The sequence below is a fragment of the Hippocampus comes genome, unplaced genomic scaffold (assembly GCF_001891065.2).
Source record: "Hippocampus comes isolate QL1 unplaced genomic scaffold, H_comes_QL1_v1.1 scaffold335, whole genome shotgun sequence".
Taxonomy (NCBI): domain Eukaryota; kingdom Metazoa; phylum Chordata; class Actinopteri; order Syngnathiformes; family Syngnathidae; genus Hippocampus; species Hippocampus comes.
The window spans coordinates 178,546-201,155 of record NW_017805823.1 but is presented as its reverse complement, the minus strand read 5'-3'; the positions used below and the strand labels follow the sequence as shown (position 1 = coordinate 201,155).

Here is a 22,610-nt window from a genome sequence, read left to right as displayed (position 1 = left end):
TATATATATATATAAAATAAGACCTGCATCAACATTTGCTACCTTGATATAATTTTTTTTTTTTTTGTTATCATTCATGAGAATGACTGACTTCGGAATTCCTAAAACAACTGTGGCAAGAAAGACAATTTATGTAGATTCTATGGCCATGCAGGATTTAATTTGTGTTGCAAATCATCTTATGTGAATTGGACATTTATTTAAGTGGTGTTTATTGGGTTAAAAAAATACAATATACAAATGTGCCTCAAAACAAAAGCTAATTGTTGCTCTTCAAATGACTGGAAAATGCTGGAGGAAACACAGAACTTCAACTTTCATCTTACTGCTCAGTCTAGCTGAGGTAAACGGTGCTTATGAAGTGGGAAAGCCCTGTGGCTATGCAGATGGAGCTCTCCCAACGCAGCCCCATTTCAACTCTGTGTCCTAGAGAAGACAGACAAATGCAACTGGACAATTAGTCCAGTGAGAATATAGCACACTCAGACCGTAAGAGCTTTAGCACATCCATAGTGGATGGTCACATGGTGCACATCTCTCTGCCTGTCTGCTAACTGGATGGATCGTGCCTTGTTGTGTGTAGACCTTCACGCCAAGGCTGCATAATTGAGTGTGAAGAACGAGTTGGGTTTCATTACACATTTTGGCACTCTTTTGTTCTAATGTCACACACCCATTAATGGGAATTTCTTGCAGAATGTGGTAATAATAACCGATAAAACATCCGAGGCTGGAGTAATCCGTTACGTTCTGTCACTAAATATTCAGTATTGTTCAGCAGAAGGAGTCTGTTCACACCAAGGACATATCAGGCCATTCTTCTCAAATGTTTAGACCGTACTCTGCAACAGTCTGAAGGAAAGACACCCTTTAACACACATATGTCAAAGTGCCGGCCCGCGGGCCAAATCCGGCCCGCGAGAATGTTTTCAGTGGCCCCTGGGATGATATTGATTTATTATTAGAACCGGCCCGCGGACTGCAGCAAGCCGAGAGCCCGCAGATCTTTTACACGCACCAAAACTACATTTCCCACAATGCAACGGTGACGCGCCAAGCAGTCGGCCGCTTTATTTAAATATTTATTCGTCTCGCAGTCGTTCCCATAACAGTGACATTAGCTTTCAGATACCCATCAAAAATGGCAAAACGGAAGGTGGACACTGAGAACCGCGGGTTTCAAACAAGGTGAGAGTCGAAGAACATGTTCATGGACGTAGCTGGAAAACCTGTGTGTCTTCTGTGTGGAGAAAGTGTGGCGCGATTCATTCATTCATTTTCCGAACCGCTTGATCCTCACTAGGGTCGCGGGGGGTGCTGGAGCCTATCCCAGCCGTCTCCGGGCAGTAGGCGGGGGACACCCTGAATTGGTTGCCAGCCAATCGCAGGGCTGTGGCGCGATTGAAATAGTGTAATCTGAGACGACATCATGAAACGAAACACGCAAACAAGAACATGGACATGGAGGGGGAAGGGGGATTTCATTAAAAACGGTATACTTAAAGTTTGTGACGAAGTTTACCCCGAAAAAAAGCAACTCTTTTTAAACGTGAGCATTAGCAGAAACACAATTGCAGTGTTTCTGCAAAGATACGGCAGTGCGTGCTGCGCAGTTTGACGGTTTCCTCCCCGACACAGTGGTCCCGCTGCGCATCCAGGCTGCTCAAACGTTGTCGAAAGTTTGGCAGCACATACGTGTGTGAACAACTATTTTCTTTGATGAAGCTGAACAAAACATCACACAGAAGTCGATTTACTGCTGAACACCCTCACTCAATTTTGAGGATTTGCTCAGCTCAGAGCCTGACCCCAAATATTGATGAACTTGTAGAAAAGTTAAGACACCACCGAGTATCAGCCTCAGCCTCAGAGAAGTGAATATTACTTATAATATACTGTGCAATCACATACTAAGAGTTTTTACTCAGTTCAAGTTTAAAAATTAAAGTGCAATATTTGCTTTCGCTGCTTGTTACTTCTTGAAGAAAGTGTTGTTTTTGGTTTATACATTTTTGCACTTTATTTTATTGTATTTCAATCCAATTATGTTTTAAAAATATTTTATTCGAGTAAATGATCGAAAATTACTGCACTATTATTTGTTTTTCTTTTAAGTAAATTTAGCCTACTTTTGCTAAAAGAGAAAGTATGGACTAGTGATAGTGCCTTGAATAATATCGGCTTCTTTCATTCATGTTATGGGTATTTTTATACAAAGGAAATTTTTTTGTGCCTGTTGAAAATTAAAGTTTACTGACATAGCCATAAAAAAATGTTGCTTTATTTATCTGACCGTATTGGAATGTATTTGTTAGGTTTTCAGTCAATTAAATTTGGTTCAATAAACAATATGTGGTCATTTTTAAAATTTTCAATGAACATTCGATCAGTCCGGCCCTCGGCTTGCAGCAAAAATTTTTATCTGGCCCTCCGTCCATTTGACTTTGACACCCCTGCTTTAACAGAAAGAAACCTTGAAGAAACCTGACTCAAGATTTGCCTTCACTGGTTGGTATTTGGCACACATGCCGATGGAATGCCTTTCTAATCTTTGTTGAAATGCTTGAGATTTTTTCATGACATAAATATGTTCCAATGAGTTGACGGAGCAGAACCTCATGACAGCAATGCCTCCTGAGGGGCCAAAAGTCGAATTGAAGTATGTTCTATTTCCGTGCATCTGATTTGCTATTTTTGTTGGGCTAACCTAAACTTGGAATATGAGGTAGCCTCAAGGAATTTTGAGGACAGCTTTTGACATCTCAACTTGGTTCCTCAAACAACACAAGCAAATGTCCCATCCGAGACGTTTTCAAGTTCTGCTGTATTGATCAGAGATACCAAACCACAATTGTAAACATAGCCATTAAACAGGGATGTTGCTACTGATTTGGGGAGTCAATTATTCAATCAATTATTCAACATCTTAACTGGTTAAGCTGCCAGCACCCCAGAGAATAGTAGTGGCCAAGAGTCATCGTTAAAGTGAGACATCTAACTTTCGCCATGGAGCAGTTACTTGCATCTGGCCTTTGCCTTCCAGAAATCAATCCAAAATCTGATGGGCACGAATGGCAGAACAGCAGCGTATTCAATTCTGAATTCTCAGTTAGGCCTTCGAATCTAACCCCTTAAACATATGGTGCAAACAACGTTAGTCTAACCCCATCTCTGTGTTTAACACCATACTGCCCTAAATATAAATAGTGAAAGTGAAAACTGTAGGTGTAATATATTTATATGCCTCTTTAGTGTTACTCAACTACTGTTAACTACTGCTATCGAATCATAAAACTGCCTGACCGACAATTGCTATAAATTGAACTGGCATTATGATGTAAATATTGCCGAATATAAACCTGCCTCATTATGTGCAAACATAGATAGGAGTAATTTTACAATCTGAGTAACTTGCAGGTGCCACTGAAAAAGTCATGCTAATGCTTACCCATAAACTTACTGAAACCTAGATATTGCCAGGTTGGCATTCCAAATGAGAATTTGTTCTCAATTGCATTACCTGGACAAATAAAGGTTAGTAAAAGTAATAAAATAACTCAAAAAAGCCCAAGTCAGATATCTGGTTTGACTTTCCAAATTAGTCTCAACAAAACCTGAACTAATGCACAGCGATGAAGACCATCAACAAAAAAGTCAGCCTCTGCGATTTTCTGTCCTCTGCTGAATGCCGCTCCCCGGCAGGGAGAAAAGCAGGGTACCCTTGTCAATTTGCATGCATTGGCGCTGGAGTTCAAGGCCTGAGTGCTGTAAGCAGGTCTCCATGGAGATAGGCAGGCTGGTTAAGAGCCTAGATTGAAAGACGATGCATCACAGGCCTTGGAGGGCACATGTGGAGAGAAACAGACACAATAGAGGCTGGAAACACAGGGAGGTGAGAAGCGCATGGACACAATCACACAGGTACGAAGAGGTGTGGGCCCACAGAGCACTGAGTGCATGAACGCTACAAGTTGTCAAATCGAGTGTGAGATTCATCACCGTGGCATACATGATTCTTCATCTTTTAAATAGTTCGATAAAAGCCAATTTAGACCAACACATCTCCCGTCAATGATAAAATCTACACACACTTAAATCAGTTCAACAGTGTTTCAAAAACTATTCAGCAACCGAATGGACCTTAAAATCAGCCTAAGGTTTGCAGAAAGCTGACTTTCTGGCTACGCCTTAAAGTGTTTGGCAAATATTGGAGACAAAATCCATGGTCAGAATACAGGAGAAGCATTGAGTGGGAAACGAAACATTTACTTTCTAAACTACGAAAACCATGCTCCACATAGACAAAGTAAGAGACTCCGGTACAAAAAAAAAAAAACAATTTAAATATAAAACTAAAATGTGTTCAATTTGCTTGTTAAATAACTTTAAAAGAGAAAGTTAATACTTTTTTTTTTTTTTTTTTACCTTGCCCTGTGTTTCAAACCGCTTGATTCCTCTCCGCCAAGTGGCTCACTCAGGAGTTCGTGCCGTCCCTCTCAACTAGCAGCCTTTCATTTGTGTTTTCCCTCCAGCCTTTGCGCCAATCCGGTCTTAACATTTTGTCCGCCGTGTGCAGTAAAATGAGGGGCTGGCAGAGGTGCTGCTGGGATGGCATGCGCTTCGGCTGTGCAGAACCGGTTCCTCTGTAGTGTGAGACCAGAGCCACCAAAGTCTCACGAGGTGTAAAGAGCTGGAGCTGGGAAAAGCGAAGGAGGGAGAGCGCATCAAGCGCCTCGTGTGTGTGTGTGTGTGTGTGTGTGTGTGTGTGTGTGTGTGTGTGTGCATGGTAGGAATGAAGGAGAAGTGAGAGGGAGGGCGGCAATTCAGAGAAAGGAAGGTGGGAGGGAAAATGTGGAAAGGAAAAGGGGAGGAGACAAATTTCCTCAATTTTCCTGTTCAAATATTTTTGAATTTCCCCCCACTCTCCTCTGATATGAGCCATATACTACATACCGAAGAACCTTGTTAACGAGTTATTCTTTTTCCATTTTTGCGGCTGTTTTGTTCCTCTTTGTGATATTCTCCTTTGTCAGAGCCAGCTGTGTCTTTAAGCCTGTGCACTTGAACTCCAGTGCTTTTCTTTCTCAGTGTACTTCCCCTCCGCTGGCCCCCCAGCATACAGGAAAGACACTCAGCTTGCAGGAGAGTGAGTGTGTGCGTGCATTTGTGTGTGCGGGGGAGAGGGAGATAGAGAGAAAGCACAGAGGAGCAAAAAGGGGCCGAGGGAGAAATGCAGATGGGGGAAGGGAAAGGTTTATAAATGGTGGTTCATGGCTAGGGCAGCCTCTAGTGTCACATGAAATGACATTTCCGAATACTGTACGCTGATCTACGACACGTGCACCAAAATCAGCACAATGACGTCCTAATGAGAACATGTGTTCTTTTGTTATTTTAAGGGCTGCATCAATATTAATGGACTGCCTAATGTGTTTGATGACTGCTGCTGAAATATTGATTGGGAGGAATAAAGTGTGTTTGGAGCAGCCAACAGTCAAGAAGAGAGTGCAAGGTGAATGTCAGACCACGCAACAGATCTGCTCATCTCCATAGCAACTGCTGATACGTTTCACAATAACACATTTTCTTCGTGCTTAGGGTCAGATTTTTGCTTTTGTCTCTAAAACAACTGAGAGGGAGAAAAAAAAAGTGTTAAGAGACTGGGCACGCCCGCTCACCTTGAGTGATTGGATTGTGGAGGCAGCAAAAAGAGGAGGAGGCCAGTCAGGAGATCTGGAAAGATTCAGTCAGAGGCCAACAAGGGCACTGTAAACTGAACCACCCTACACTTCTCTTCTTGCAGAGGTTTGCATATGTTCAATTGTTCTCCTTGACACGTACCCCTCCCTTACTGATGCATACATTTTGCAATGATCCCGCAAGGGAGAAGCAGAGGTAACACAGGATTTACCACCCACAACTCACCACCACCAACTACACACAAAAGTTGACGAACAGCATGCTAAACTGTTCAAGCGCCTTGACCAACTGAGGGCAGTCGATGACAAACAGATGGACAAACCGTTCATTGAGATGTTGCAGCTCCCCTCACCTCATCCTTACGGCACTAATATTATTTGTGATTCACAGAGGATAAAGGATAAAGCTAGCGGTCTTAAAACATGTTTCGACCCTCATCTGTGGTCCTTTCACAAGGTTTCTTCTTTTTTCCCGAAATGGGATTTTGAATTTTTCATTGCCTGGAGCAATTGGACTTTGGATGATGGGAAGTCACCAATTTTTGTCAGCAATGGGCCTGTGAAGCCCTTTGAGACTCGCTTGTGAATAATGGCCAAACAAATCATAATAACTTGACTTATTGTCTGAAATATACATTTTAGGGTTTAACTCCTATGAAGCTTTGGTCAGACAAGCCCATGGGAACTAATGCCTCATATTCAATATCTGAGGCTGTGCATATGGATACATTATCGAGTTTGAAGCCGTTCGGATCTCTGAGGAGTTTGTTGACCTATATAAAAGGCCAAGAATGGGGTCAACCTTCAAAGAAAATTCAAAACGGCAGACTTCCTGTTTGGTTAAGGGTATGGCTCCAAGAAACTTTTTTTGTAGGTTTTGAGCTGTTCCATGTGCTTCCCAATTTTCATCGATGTATGTACAGCCGGGGGCTGCTTCATTAAAAAAATTGGACGGGACACTCCTGAGCTATTAATTAGAAAACCAAACAATAACTTACTGAATTATGAAATCATTTTGCCATGCCTGATGTGTATGATAAGTTTCATGGGTTTTCGTTCATGGTTAGACCCTCACAAACTCCTCCATATACAGTATGTATAATAACGGAGAAGTGAAGTACGCTTATTGGGACCTCAAGCATGTGGATTAGTTGTCGCACTAGTGCGATCCCTCAAGATGTGATTTACTTCTTGTGTACACAATGCTTCATTCTTTTCATGTTTGTTTTGTCTATTCCCAACCCACTTTGATGTGGAGTGGATCTGTAATATATTCTGCGTTTTGAAGAGGCCAAAGCTGGAGTGGATCTGTAATGCATTCTGTGTTTTGATGGGACCAAAGCAAGGAGTGGGAATGAAATATAGGCAATTAAAAAGCCACAAGCAACATTCCATCAAGCGAGAGAGAGTCTGCTTGCTGATTTAAAATGATATCGGGGTTGATTTAAGGCCATCTGAACTGCTGAGAAAACATCTTTACATTGGATTTACATCCCGGGAATCTCGGAAAATTATTAAATAATTCTGCGGAAAACTTGAAACATGCTGAAGCTCAAGAAAATGATCACGTATGCATGGAGAACACAATTTATTTTATCCTTCAATGGCACAATACAGTATAATTTCATATCAAGTGTAAATCTTAATAAAGCACTTCTAACTAAAATGGCATCTTCTTAATTTATGGAATTGTACAATGACAGGATCAAACCCACGTTTCCTTCATTCAGCTAAAATTCAAGTTCAAACAGCTTTTAACTTTGGCGCCATGAAACTAATCCTAAAAATTATGTCTATTTCACTAAAATGTTCCTTTTTTTTGGTCTGTGCGGGTCTATGCTTAGTATGGCATGCGTTTTCACTGTGAAATCTGATCTGTGGTATAATATACTGCAAATACAAAGAGGTATCGATCCACAATGAAGTGGAGGAGGAGACAAGATGTTAAAGGTCAAAGGAGGAGGTGTTAGCTTCATTCGTTCATACCTTTTGTGAGGAATGCACAAGCAAGTTGACCGCATGATAGGACCAGAGTGGAGGGACTGAATTGCCATGAAGACACACTTCTGCAGCCAGACAAGCAGGTCCCAGGCTCAAGGTCGGTCATTACCTGAGGGAAAGAGCCGGCATGTGACTTCAGGCAAGGAATGCTTACACTGATCTTGAAATGGTCTGACCGATCGATGGCATTACGCTCCCCGTGAAAGAGAGAAATCAATATGTTTTTCAAGGCAAAGCAGTTCTGCATGTGGCCTGCGCGTGTGGCCCACACTGAGGGCTCCAGACGTGTTCAGACTACAACCGCTGGCTTGAATGGCTAAACACTCACGTCTGTTTGTGAAAAATGTGTTTAAATCACAATTGTCCCTGTTTGATTGTTTCTCGCTCGCAGCATGTGTTTGGGCAGCACAAATGCCATACCAACAGGGGAAATCAATTCAGCAAGGTGATGCACAGCTTGGAGAAACAAGCAAATAAATACACGGAGAAATGAACCGAACGACCTGTGACGCTTAGAGAAAATTAAGTGCTTGTTTAAAGACTCTGTAATGCAATCAGTGTTCCAGTTAATAACAGGAAGGGCCTCCAGGGGTTCAGCTCAAGAACTGGCGGCCTGGCCATTTGGACCAGCATGCAATCCTGAGAACAAATAAAACCTCAAAAAAATAAAAAGGAAAAAACACAAATGCTCATAACATATTATAAATACATATTTGCTTCATTTTTATGATGATGAAAATTAATTTTGTATGCCCTTAAAGGGACTTTCAAAAAGGTTCCCTTACCATGCTTTAGAACATTGTGTACACAATTCCTCGCCTGGAGTTCCCATCATATGCCCCCTTCTATCTCTATCCCACAAAAATTGTGTTGCAATTTATTCTTGACTTGCCCTCTGAGCAAAGCGAGTGTGATTAGTTGGAGGCAGCAGTTAAGAATAATCCACAGAGAAATGTTACACTGCCCAAAAATACCTCAACGCTGACCACAGAAAGACCTCAGTGGAAATGAGTAAAAAAATAAATAAATAAATAAAAAATGGGACGGGATGCAAAGAGCAACCCCCCCCCGCGACCATTGTGAGAATAAAGAGGGTCGGAAAAATGGATGGATGAATAAAAATATACAATGGATAAATACAATTATAAAACACAAACTGACGGCACGGTGAAAGAATTGTTGGCACATCGGCCCCACGGTGCAGAGGTGCAGGGTTCAATTCCGGCTCTGGCCTTCCTGTGTGGAGTTTGCATGTCCGCCATGTGCCTATGTGGGTTTTCTCCAGGTACTCTGGTTTCCTCTCACATTCCCAAAACATGCATGGCAGGTTAATGAAACACTCTAAATTGTCCTCAGTTGTGATTGTGATTGCGAAGGGTTGTTCGTCTGTGTGCCCTGCAATTGGCTGGCCACCGATTCGGGGTGTACCCCGGCTGCTGCCCGAAGACGATGGGATAGGCTCCAGCATGCCCGCGAACCTCGAGAGGCTAAGCGGATTCGAAAACGGATGGATGGATGGATGGACATTAACATGGACTAAAATAAAGCATGCTCGATAAAAAAACAAATACATCTTAGATTTGAGGCTACAAAACAAAAAGAGTGAGAGCTATTACTGAAGAAAGAAACAGTACCGATAATTACTTTTTTAAACTTCTCTTTTTTATCTATTATTTTTATACTGTATATGTACATGTCACACGTGCAGTATTTGTTTGGAGACACAAGGCTGCACTCTAGTGGGCACAAAGAGAAACAAATCACAGAGTAAAGCTGCCGGTATGAGAAACCTTGTAGCTAATCAAGTGTGCGTGATTGCGCAAATATTGTAGCTGCTGACTAATTTTGCGGCACTAAGAAAGAAGTTAACCGAACACTGGTTGTCAAAAATTTATATCACATCCCTTTTTATATTGCTTAAGTGGGGCCGAATTTGTGCATTCAATCAATCTCATTACAGGCAAAGGCCCGATTGTTGGATGCCCCTAAAATATCCTGACTGATTATTCTGTGGTGTAGAGCGGTGTTTCCTGACCTGTATTGAACCAAGACACATACTTCACATTGTGAAAACATTTTCCAGCATGCCACAGAGCAATATGATTGCAAAAGGTGGAGACACAGGTTAATTATGTACCTCTCATCAAGTGGAAGAGCATTTGATTGTTCGGCCTATACTGTACATACTTGGCTCAATTAACCACACATTTGTAAATAATTTTCTGTCCAATTAGTTGACATTGGAAAATCTCTCACACTCTCGCACACTAATGTGCCACAGCACGCTGGTTGGGAATCACTGGTGTAGAGTGTCTTAAGAGTGATTTTCTCCTCAGGGGGTCAAAAAGAAAGTCAGGGGCCAACAATTTCAATATTTACAAAAGTAAACCCATATGTGCACTGGTCAACACTGAAAAAGAAGAACAGCCAATTAGGAAGCGGTGTGCAGCAAAGTACAAATAAAGGAGCAACTAACTCGTGTCGAGTATTTGTACAAGGTGTCTCTCAAGTCATTCATCACAATAGAAATGACAAGGAGAAGACTGCTGTACTGTGGTGTACCCGTAGTTTTTATGCAGGCTAACAGGAAGCACAGCCCCCTCTATTTCAAATCAAGTCAATTTTATTGTCAAATGTGCTAGAGCACAGATGAAATTTCTTTCCTCCCAACCACAGGAGAGAGAGGCGCCGCTGCGGGTACCCGCACCGCCATCAACAGAACAGTTAACATAAAATGACAAATTATTACAACATAAGACACAGACAGTCATGCAATCTTAACCACTTTTTCTGCATACACTTTGTTGTTTGAAGCAGTTATAGATGAAAGAGGAAAATTATTTCTCTTTCTTCTTCTGCTTTGCGTTTTGCAGTATTCTGGATACTCTGGGGTAATACGGTGCCAGGTCAGTCTTGCTACTATGACAGACATCTAGAGACTCCGAAATGCTGGAAAAACTAACGGTACGTGCATGGTGTATTGTATTCTTCGTTAAAGCCTCGCTTTTTATTTATTTATTAATTCTTTGGAAATAAGTTTGAGTTGAGTTGATTAAGTCATTTAAATTACACCACACACGATAGGAGCGTTAAGCATTTATTGTCATGGGTGAGCTGAAGAAAATCTGAGCTGACTTAGTGTGCGAGGCAGGATACACCCTGGAACGGTCAGCAGCAAATTGTAGGACACATACCATATTAAAAAGAGGTCACCAACCTTTTTGAAACTGAGAACTACTTCTTGGTCACTAATTAATTTGAAGGGCTACCAGTTAGATACACACTTCTGAAATAACAAATGTGCTCAAATTATTATTAGCAAATATTCATTTATGTGAAGACAGGGATCACATTAATAATTTCTCACAATGAATAACAAATAAATATCAGCATTCAACAACTTCATTCATGCATTCATTCACCGAGCCATTTAACCTCACTTTATTTTTATACATTTCTGACAGTGTTCACATTTCCAAATGATCACTTCTAAAACATAAGAAAATCCCATTGACCCATCAGTGGTCAACTATATTTAGAACAGGCCCGCGGGCTACTCCTGTGGTCCACGGGGGCTACCTGGTGCCCATGGGCACCATGTTGGTGACCGCTAGTATGTACAAACATTCTCACTAATCATACCTATGGACAATCTAATATTATATCATAAAAAGACTAAAAACACTTGATTTGGTTTAAAGAAGTGTTAACTTTCAAATGCAAATCTCTATTTTTTATGGACTGAGGTTACACAGTCCCTCTTTATAAATATTTCTTGATTTGGTGATGAAATCTAATGTCAATATCTTTAGAATTTATTGTGGATGTAGAGTACATTTATACTCTACATCCACTATAAATTACAACACAAATTCTGACCTAAAAGGCTGCATGGAGAAATGGGGCTTTGATAAGGCGCCATAACTCCAATCAGATAACGCATCAACATTATAGATTGGTTAATGTTTTAAGTACAGCAGTCTGTCAGTCTCGGAAGCTGCCACAACAGTGAGCATTTATGTCCACATTATCTGCCTTCAAAAAAACTGACTCACGTTGTTATGGCTGGAGGTCTGCGGTGTAAAGAGCACCAGGTGGCTTGTAAAGGGGAAATACCGGTACATAGGACAGCTCTGAGATAAGGATAAGGCCCTGAAAAAAGAAAGAAACACAAAGTGTCGAACCAGTGTTGCATTTATGGGATTCACACATGACAAAGATTCAGAAATGTAATTGAGCATGATCAAATAAGACTGGTGAGAGAACCCAGCTTTATTAAATTATGTGGAGCATCTTAAGTTCAATGGCCCTGATTTGGAAATTAACATTAAAATTGAACAAAAACATAATTCTAAGTGACATCAGTTCAGCCACTAAAGTATGTGTTTTTGACCTATCCATAAAATTTTGCAACAGTGGTTAACTCCTTTTTATGTCTGACAGTTAGCAATGTCAAAAAAATGAAATGCTCCACATTTTTTCTGTCTTTGCTTTTACCTCATAATATCAGAATTTACAGTTATACATGATACGTTTTTACATTACCGGTAATACAAATGGCTTTATAGGATCGAGGAAATGATATATACCGGTATATATTTTTTGTAATGGGCATCGACCACTATCACAGAGTACATTAAGATGTGACCACATTACAACGAGAAAGATCAGTCCATAAGGCAAGCATAACTCATCCCTTCCCCCTCACTCGGTTGATGGATTCACTCATTCCAGCCATTTATCAATTCGTCGAAATATTTGCATGAAATGAAACTCGAACACAAAGCAGGGAACCCAGAGATGAGCATGTCTGCCTCACACTTTTGAGGCTCTCGGTTCAAAACCCTCCTTCAAACTTCATGTATGGTGATGGAATGTTTTCCCTCTTTCCACTGGTTTTCTCCAGTTGCCTTGAATTCCTCCCACAATCCAAAAACAGGCACGTTATGTCTGTGAAGTTGGCCTTAGGTTTGAATGTGAGTGTGAAAGGTTGTCAACTTCAAAGGGCATGGTTGGCAACCTGTCACCACGGTGACCCATCTCACATCCAAAACCAGCCAGAGACCCAACAATGACAAGTGAAATAGAAAATGACTGTTATATGTGTGGCAATTTTAGACCTTTATTAGGTAGGATAAAAGGACATTTCAAAGGGAGGATACACGTTAAGGCTCAGCTGACGAGCTCACAGTCACCAGTGTCAGCTGGTCAATAGAGGGAGCCAACTCACCACGCACGGTGGTCACTCCATTACTGTACATTCCTTTCAAGCGGGAGACAAGTTAAAAAAAAAAGATTGTATTGTGTGCAGCCACTTGACAAAATAAAATTTAAAAGCTGTACATAAATAAAACTGTATTTTATTGTATATACACGTAGATACACATAATCATATATCATATTAGGACGACATGATATTGGCAATACGTGATATGGGTGCTGAATATTGTGATGTTGATATTCCGGTATTTAACATGAATGTAAAAGAAATAACTTTTTATCTGATTAAAAGAATACTTATTTGTAATATAGCAAAATAAGCAGTCTAATGCTTGATTAGATAATTATTTGTAACTTTAATATTTGTATATATAGTACCAGTCAAAAGTTTGGAGACACACAAAAAAAAAATCATTTTTTCCCCCTGAATTAGATACTTAAGTAATCAACATAATGAAGAAATATTGCTGGAATTACTTTGTCAAAAAAAATGCGATTCAAAACAATCTGTTTTATAATTTAGATTCTTGAAGGTGGGTACCTTTTGCCCAGAAAACAGCTTTGCACATCTTGGTATTTTCTCAGCCAGTTTAATGATGCGGATGATGTTTTATGACCTGCAATGCCTTTCATTTCACAGCTGTGGATTATCAACCAAGAATTTTGTCAAACAAGATTTTGTCATGACAATAAAACTGTTTTTCGTTGCACTCTGAACAATTTGGGAGCCAATCAGCGTCGCGGAACAGTGTTGGACTTCGGAGATTCCACTGTACACAACAACCACTCAGCACACTGGTGAAACAATCTATAGAATTTTCATCCAAATTATAAAGTTGGGCACGGTGTCGGAATACTGTACTTAGTATTGTACAACAATTATGCGTCAGAAACTAGAGAGGTTACACACAATCAAATAAAACCAGATAAAGAGTCAACTTCCACAATATTTTCTTTCAATAATAACCCACTCCACCACGAGGAATGGTATCAGTTAAGCTAGCATAGCTGTACGTAGAAAAGTATACAAACTTCATACGTTCAGAGCAAGCTGTCCCACCCAGTTGTTACTTGGTCGAGCGCTGTTCTTAACAGACTCGACTGACAACAAACGTATCCAGCCGCCAGCATTATAAACGGAGAGTAGCAACGTCCAAGCACAGTTTAGAGTCGCCATAGCTTCAAACAAGTGCCACTTACCTGTCTGCCCTTATATGGTATGGCAGGGGCGCGGCTTGTCGCGCAGATCTGGTCAGCGCGCTTTCATGACTGTTGGTTACAGGAAGTGAGTCACACAACTGACGGTAATGTTGCTCCTCGCTTGCGGCAGCCGGCAACGCGGACTGGAGAGAGAACAAGGAAGCAGCATGCACCGAGCACAATAACTCCGAACAGCAGCAAAGAGAGAGCCAGCCTGCGATCGCGATCAGACAAGTCGACTGGATATTCAATGAACAGACACTTTTAAGTACTCAAACGGTGAGTTAGTTTTCTGGTCCCCTATATTTTTAAGAGCGCTTGTGTTTAATATGTTCTTGGGGTAACGGCTCACTTTCGAGTTAAGGTCGTTACTATCTGCCGCATCTACCTCATGAACTTGAGCACAAAATATTCGTACTACCATAAACTATTGTTAAAATTAATGTCATTTACCTAGTGATTGCTAGTATATTTCATGCAGTAAATAGTTGTCACGTTTATTTCTTATTTTCACCCACTTGAATTGAGTTTCCACTGAGGGGGTTTCCGCATGCCGCAAAAAGTACAATGTAGCATTTCGCTTTCTATCGAAACAAAATAGCCTTCATAATAATGCCTTTGTTTTTTTATGCTTCTCATAAGGCCCATCCGATCACGGACACGTGTTGCTTCTGTTGCTTTGTTGGTGCGTCTCTCCTATGGGACAAGGATGTAAAAACTAGTTTGTTGGGTTTCATCCGAGTTTAAATAATAAATTCTAATACTCTAGTCGCACTTGTCATTTGATTTCGGTGATTGGGGATGATTCTGCGTGAATGTAAAGTTGGCTGATTATAGTTATATAAATCATAAATGACATACTTTCAAGTACAGTAATCTGATTCTGAAGAGGACACTGTATGATCGCGATGTTCTCTGCAGATCCCGTGATAACGGCAGTTGGCCTGGTCATTTTTTGGGGTCAACCACTGATAGGATCAAATACATTAACATTAAATAGAGGTGAAATTAATCAGATAATGCCTAGTGGTAATAAATCATTTAAGTTGCAGACCTACATATGTGGGTGGCGGCCTAATAAAACAAACAAACCAATTTCTCCTCCCTACTTTGGCGAATTAACTCATTCACACTCGGACTAACTGATGGGCTAAATATTGGCTCTTGGGCTGAAGTCAAGAGTACAGCCATTTTGCATTGCTATCATTGCTGTCAACTTAGATTTGTTTGTCTGCTGAGAACACGTATCAGCACATGTTTTTTACACCAAGAACCCCTGTATGGAGTAATGAGAGCCTCTCAAAGAAGGAATTTCACTGTTTGCATCCACCATTCACTGAATGTTTTGGTGTTATTTTGTTATTTTTGACTTAAAGATGGCTCCGCGAGAGTGGCTGCCTTTCCAGCAGCTCCTACATTTTGTTCTTGTACTTCTTCCTTTCATATCTTTGCTGCTGTGAATTGGGAATTTCTCCATTGCGAGACTAATAAAGGTTTTCCTATCTTTTATCTTATCTCAGTAATGTGAATTGTGAATTCTGGCTTAGGTTAGGTTTCCGTTTTGCAGCAAATAATTTCCTACCCTAGGCCAACGCTTTGTACTGATGTCCACAATCGTTGATTTCACTTCCATTTTGGAACACCAAGAAAACTAAAAACACATTCCAAACATTAACAATCAACATTACAATAGACACAAAACATTAAATGAATACACAAACATAACATTCCATGTGCACCTTGTAAACCAACAGTAGATACATTGAAAATAGAGTCAGATGATATCATGTTTAGTCTTTCTGATTCCTTTGCGCCATCCGGCATGCATGAGCCTAAAACGCAAAAGTGATCTTTCATAAAATATTCTACATCATAATTTGAAAAGAATAAATATCAAGGTTTATCTGGAAACAAATACCGGTACGTAGTCATAAAATCATAAACAAAAACAAATATTACAAATTTTGGTTGTCATAACAACCATTTGAAAACAATACTACGCCGGTTACAATGGCCTTTGCTTTCAACCCATGGTTCTGACAATGTCATGAAGACAGATTTGATTAGCGCTTGGAGATATACTTTGTAAGATAACATTTATAATCGCTTTCTAATTGATGAAATGTGCATGTCCTGCTTCTCCCGGACTTACTGGTGGAACTGGCATTTTTGTTGTCAAGATGGAAAATAACATGAAAATGCAGCTGAGAGATCACTGCATTCAAGTTAGGCACACTTAGCGAGTGGCCATGCAAGATAGCCCCCAGGGGCTTCATTTCTCACTACAATGAGTAAGAAGGCATTGTTAGTCCGTCATATACATCCATGAATTGCAACAACACCGCAACCCTTATGGCGATAAAGCAGATCAGAAAATGGAGGGATGGATGGATGGATTTGCAACAATCTTTATCGGAAAGAAAAAACTTGGTTTATAAGAAACTAAAACAAACAGACAGACAGTGGTCATTATTTAAAAAGATAGGCGCAGAGGGTATTTTTCTAATATAAACATTAAGTGAGGTGAAGAAACCAAGAGCAGGTTGGAGTATGCTGTGTTAAAGCAAGAGGTGGACATTCTGTCAGGACTGACGAAAGGTCTGTCGGTCCATCACTGATGGACGCCCGTTTTGCTAACAAATGACAATAAACTTCGAATTGACGACTAAGCGCTGACGGGCGTGAGTTGTCGTCCATCAGTGTAATTGTCATGACCTGGGTCAGTTACCTACGGATTTCTCAGTGCGCCACTGGCGGACACCTGTTTCACTGACAACTGATGAAAACATGCCCCGTCTGTTTCATGTGTGCGTTTGTTTGCGGAGGTGAATACGGCAGCTTTGCGTGAGCACACTGCATTGACTATACATGGAAATGATTTTCGCTTCCTGTACAGTAGGTGGCCAATAAACTAAGAAAAAAAGAAGGAGAAAGAATAATTTTATCTTCCTTCAGTTCCATAAACACAACTTCGGGATAAAGTCAAGTACAAGGTTGTATTTATCTGCAACTTGGGATGCTAGGAAGAGAAACGGCATGCATGTCACTGCCTGAAAAAATGACAGGCCAGGTATGTGGCGAGATGAATAGTCATGCGTCAGAACGGACTTAGTTAGTTTGCTGGAGAAAACAGCTTTATCACTGGCAGAGAAACAACAAACTGGAAAAGACACTTGCGTCTTGAATGCCTTGCAGACTAAAACTGCAGGAGTCGAGTTCCTTGTGCGTGTGTTTTGACCATTCAGACATAGCTGAGAGCACACAATTGCCTTCCTATCCCTTCATCCCATATATGCACACATTTTCTATACTGCTTATCATCATTCGCGTTGTAGGTATAAGCTGGAGCCTCTCCCAGGTGATTTTGGGTGAGAGGAGTGGTATACCCTGAACTGGTCGCCATCCAATCACTGGGCACGTACAGAGAACCATTCACCCTCACCTTCACATCTAAGGACGATTTATTGTCTTCAAAGTAGAGCAAAGACTCTTCTGATTCTAAAGTAAAAGTAATGCGCATTAGGTTGAAGTCTCCCAACATATGCTGACATTTTGTGAGACTTCCAAACATCATTCTCATGTGATGCTCAAACGACTGATAATTTTCAACTCCAAATTGTATAACTTTTTAAAGGGAATTTGGCTTTGCAGGTTACTTTGTAGTTTCTTTCACAACTCTGCAAACAATGAAGGATTAGTAGCGGAATACTCCAATAACTTTCGGCTTCAAGGTAAAACTTTCTGTCAGCCACATGGGCAGTTGATTCAGCCAGTTTGGCAGCCCAGCTGGAGTTGCCTTGGCCGTTTTTTTCATCGACGTGCTCCTTTCCCCCGGTCAGGCTGACACTGGCAACATCCTCACACGGACACACTATCTGAAAATAAACAGCCAGCTCAATGTGCAGGTCATAATACTTGTCAGCTTGTATGTGCTGTTGTTTGACTTTATTCCAGCTTGTTTTGACCAACACTCAGCTCCTGCTGTAAGATGTCCAGTTCTTGTTTTTAGATTACTGTACACTTACAGGCCATTGCAATATTATGCAAAGGAACAAATTTGCAACAAATGCTGAGTTTTGATTTATATTGTTGTAGGAGTAATTTAATTCTACCCAATTGCAAACTATCAGCATAATGAAAATCATATTGTTAAAGTAACAAGAATATATCTGACAACATTAATTCAAGACAAACAGCACTTGCATTGGATGTACCTCATGAAATGTTTGTTAAGGGTTCAAAGAAAAAAAACAAAACATAAAATTCATACGGTTCATGGTCAAGTGTGCAGGGACGTTCCTTATCACTGATAAGTTCTTACTCTCTCACTTTGCCCTGGAGTGGCTGCACCACACACAAAAAAAAATCTCTACATGCATACTGTCAGTAGACTGCTTATAAAAACACCCTTGTGAAAACCTGTTCTGTACATTGTTGACAAGTGCAAGTGACTTCTCATTTCATCTGTACAGGCAGCATGAAAAGAGAGGTGAAGGCCGGAGTCAACTTCTTCAAGCGGCTTGTTGTCGCACGAGGCAAACTTGACGCAGCCAAAGTGCAATTGTTTGCCGAGAAGCTTCAGCAGCTCTTATGCGATAAGTATGATGGCCACTGGTACCCGGATTGCCCGAGCAAAGGCCAGGCGTTCAGGTGAATGAGCACACTGCATGTAACATTGTGTTGCATTTATTGTAACAATATTGCAAGAATGACACCCTTGATCATTTTTAGTTTCTATAATCTGAAAGCATCCATGCAGTTTCATGAACACTCCTGATACAAGGTTGTCAACCTACAAGAGAGGGAGGAATACTGTCTTTCTGTCATCGCACATGGCTGATTGGGCTGTACATTCCATTCTTGTTTTATTGTTGTTGTTGACTTACTGTCGCTTCAGCAATCAAAATTGTACTGAGCAACTCTTAGGCGTGTACCACTTTCATTGCTATGCCGCTACGGACGTCACGTTAAGTTCCATTTCTAGTTGGATGCCAATTTTCACACTTCTCTCTGGTGTGGTGCCATCACAAAAAAAGCCAAAGAAAAAGGAGGATATAACATTTTAAACCTTCACGTTTGTAGCACGTTTCATTTTGGCTCATCATGCAATCACACACAAAAAAAACTTGCAAGAAGTATTGAAAAAAAAAAACCAACAACATTTAACCCACAAATGTTCATCATACACCATTTGTTCAATCTTTTAATCAAATGTATTCATTTTATTATAGCCTTAGTAGGACGTTTCACCTCTGCGCTTCTGCCACGCAGCGTGCTTGCTTCACCTTGTTTATCACTCACTCCTCCAAGTTAATTTTAAAACTGGCACAAGACGCAAAAGGGAAACAATTGAATAAACACAAACAAAATGTTCAACTAAAACCACTGAATCTCTTCGAACAATATCTGCTAGCGTCATGCTACCATACAGTGCCGAGTGCTATAAACCGTCTAGCCGTGATTATAAACCTTCAACTTTACCACATGTAGGGCAGCGACACAAAAAGAGCATACGACAATACTCACAGGCATATGTGGGAACAGAACAATAGGTGTACTGTATTACACTTGGGGAGCGTCATTAAAAAAATGCTACATAGACGCAAGAAATGAACTGGAGCTTTACTCTTGATACTAACAATGTGTCAATCAGGAGATCTAAAACGTCACTTTTGCTTTTTGTCCAGATGCATCCGGATAAATAACGGAATACCCAATGACGAGGTGCTCCTGAAGGCCTGTGAGGAGAGCGAGCTCACACCCAGTGATCTTTGTCTTCCCCCAGAAGTTACCGTGTGGATCGACCCGCTGGAGGTGTGCGGGAGGTGAGTCACTGTCTCGGAGTTTGAGCATCATGAAGCGCTTCAAAATGAAAAACGACAAACCACTCGCCCCCCATCCCTCCCCCACAGATCCAGAGAGAATAGCTATCCATTCTCAATAGCCAGTTTCACAGACGATGACAAAGAGGAGGAGGAGAGCATGAACAAAGAGGAGGAGGATTCTCCCGTGGTCTTGACAAACCACGACACGTCCGACTATCACTCTGCTACATCTTCTGATTGCGGTTCGGCTGTATCCAGCGACACAGAGGAAGAGGCAAAGGACGGAGAGACAGAAAGCGCGCAAGAGAAAAAGGCACCGGTGAAAAAGCAGGCACAGAAAGATGACACTGCCAAGATAACAATGGTGCCCAGAATTCGGAAATGGCATGGAGGCGGATCAAATAGAGTCAAATACTGCAGAAACTTGGTAGGCTATGTTTTTCTCATTTTTTTATAGCAGTATTTTAGATCGAAATTAGAGTTAAAAATCTCTCCTCCTCGTCTCTTTTTTCGGTTGACAAACATTATTGTCCTTGGTCCGTTGTGCTTTTCTCACACGTGTTGAACATCATTGGCTCAGAGTGTCACACACTGTATCTTAGATGGTATTTTCTTAACATGACAAACAAATGTGATGAATGATTATTACAATACTAATCCAAATAAAGGGTTTATCAGTTTATCCAGAATCGTACAGCCCTAATCCACCTGTGTAGGTCTTTGATGGGCTCTTCATATTGTGGATCTGCACCTATTGTAGGTGGGTTAGGAACATATGCCCTGTGGTAAAATGCGTACACAGTAATTTTAAAGACATGCGCTGTAAGTTTCGAGGTCATACATTTTGTTCCTGGTTCTTATTGAACCTGGTGTGTATTGTTCTGCTGCTGAAAGTTGGCCCCAACCACATGCTAAATTTTAGCTAGACTAAGTTAATTACAGGGCATTGTGGAGAAATGCAGAAAAATATTTAGCTCAACTGTAAAGTTGTTAGCTTTAAGTCCGAGTGACAAGCTGAGATTGCGCACTACATGCGGTATTTATAGCAAATACGGGATACGTTTGCAATTTGGGCCGTGAATACCATTTTTGCCCTTTAGTGGGCAGATAAGACAGGAAATTACTATTGTAATCATGTCTTTGGTCTCTTTCCAATCTTCAGGTTCCAAAGAGCGTCCAATATTTCTGCCAACCTGTGCCAGTCTGGTCCCATTGCATGAATGGCGCCCCGGTGTTCCTCACCACAGTGGTTGCGCCTCCACCTCCACCGCCGCCACCCCATCAGGTGTTTGTGCACTACTTATCGCAGCCTCCTCCCTTACTGCAGCCTCTTCCACACTTCATCGTTCCTCGGGCCGCTCCACAGTCATGGGAACCTGTGAACGATGAGATGGCCGGACTGCGGCCCTCAGCTGAGCCGGTTTAGCCAAACACGAGCCAGAAGATGAACTTTTCCACAACTGTCACCTTTTAAACTTGTCAGATTTTTTTAAAGTTATTCCTTGAACATATTGTTTCTTGTAGTGTCTAAAGTTTTAATCTATACTCTGTTACTTATTCTCGGCAGATGTATTGCTGAATTTGATTATTACTACTGCTTTTTTCCATGGGTCCTATGAAATCTGCACGGTCACTTGAGTGCTTGTATAAGCTCAGGGATTCTCTACACTTTATCCCAAATAATTGCCTTTTTTCAGGTGGTATTTTTCCATGTTCTTTCGCAGATGCTGCGATGTAGTGGTCCACTGTGCACACATAAGTGTTCATTTTTTGTAAAATATGATGATTCAGGGTTTTAGTCTTTTATAGTCTTGTAGCTACGCATGTCTGTAGAGGGAGAAGACAATTATTTTCACTCAAATGCCTTTAAATAATTCCAGTACTGCATATAACAAAGACTGATTTTCACTTTTTAATGTCATTTGTGTAATTTTATTTGGTCACTGTTGGAGATCACTCGACTTGAAACTCACTGATATTGTAAATTGTATATTTTTACTAATAAGAGTTACTGTGTGTTTCTTTTAATGTGTGTGTGTGTTTGTGTTTGGGGGAGGGGGGAGCCCGAACAGTTTGAACAGAGTCATGACAAGAGCCAGCAAGCCCAATGTATACTAGCTGACAGTTAGCCTACCTCACAGGTTCCGACCCGCCACATTCTATGTGGCATGTGAAAGAATTATGCGCATCAACTTAATGTTTCTTCCTAAAATATCAAATTGCTAGTTTCCTGCACTTTTTGAAACATTGAAATATTGCAAGCATTTTTCTTACCAATTTACCTGAAGTTTTTACTGGCCTCTGATTTTTAAACTACTGGTAGTTATTCATCGATTTGTTATGTATATGTAATCTGAGGTGATGAGACATTTGGTTTCACAGCCATAACGGCCCCTCAGAAGGACACCAGAAAAATGATGCGGTCAGCAACAAAAATTAGTTGGGACACCTCTGGCTGACTTGGTTCCTTGTCTTCTGTATTTTCAGGATGCGCTGTGACCCTATTCTGCCACTTACAGGTCAATCTTGATACTATGCCAGACAGTTGATTTAGGGAGGGCAGGCCCATAAATGTCAGAGGTTTCTTTTATGTAATGTGCTGTGCGCCGGCGCCAGTCATGTCGAGTAGGCCACACACTATAAGAGCAGTGCATGTGCACAATTG

At 40.9% G+C, this 22,610-nt stretch overlaps 2 protein-coding genes across 24 annotated transcripts in view; one reads left to right on the top strand and one right to left on the bottom strand.

Annotated features, from left to right (window-relative positions):
* The window catches only part of spaca6 (sperm acrosome associated 6), a 41,427-nt gene extending 27,217 nt beyond the window's left edge, over positions 1 to 14,210 (bottom strand). For 11 of the 21 annotated variants that reach the window (XM_019886273.1, XM_019886272.1, XM_019886285.1 and 8 more), the window contains exons 1-5: positions 13,981 to 14,111; positions 11,756 to 11,852; positions 7,686 to 7,809; positions 5,679 to 5,733; positions 4,426 to 4,696 (exon numbers count right to left, since the gene is read on the bottom strand). The gene's annotated coding sequence lies outside the window, so the exon portion shown is untranslated. The other 10 variants (XM_019886277.1, XM_019886279.1, XM_019886278.1 and 7 more) reach the window with 5 other exon arrangements.
* Positions 14,211 to 14,229: 19 nt separating this feature from the next.
* On the top strand, positions 14,230 to 21,973 carry LOC109525628 (protein BTG4). 3 transcript variants are annotated; one of them, XM_019886294.1, is made up of 5 exons: positions 14,230 to 14,396; positions 18,591 to 18,770; positions 19,808 to 19,945; positions 20,033 to 20,372; positions 21,108 to 21,973. In XM_019886294.1, exons 2-5 carry the CDS (start codon positions 18,598 to 18,600, stop codon positions 21,369 to 21,371), a joined length of 915 nt encoding a protein of 304 aa, XP_019741853.1. In that variant the 5' UTR covers positions 14,230 to 14,396; positions 18,591 to 18,597; the 3' UTR covers positions 21,372 to 21,973. The 3 variants fall into 3 exon arrangements, with proteins under 3 accessions (XP_019741853.1, XP_019741852.1, XP_019741854.1); XM_019886293.1 differs by having other exon boundaries at positions 14,231 to 14,399; positions 18,593 to 18,770; XM_019886295.1 differs by having other exon boundaries at positions 14,231 to 14,403; positions 18,597 to 18,770.
* The last annotated feature ends 637 nt before the right edge of the window (positions 21,974 to 22,610 follow it).

Bases quoted from the DNA above. Each gene is read 5' to 3' on its own strand.
- LOC109525628 (XM_019886294.1), top strand. From the start codon at position 18,598: ATGAAAAGAGAGGTGAAGGCCGGAGTCAACTTCTTCAAGCGGCTTGTT. The intron at 19,946-20,032 runs GTGAGTCACTGT...CCTCCCCCACAG, and splicing joins CCGCTGGAGGTGTGCGGGAG to ATCCAGAGAGAATAGCTATC. The intron at 20,373-21,107 runs GTAGGCTATGTT...TCCAATCTTCAG, and splicing joins TCAAATACTGCAGAAACTTG to GTTCCAAAGAGCGTCCAATA.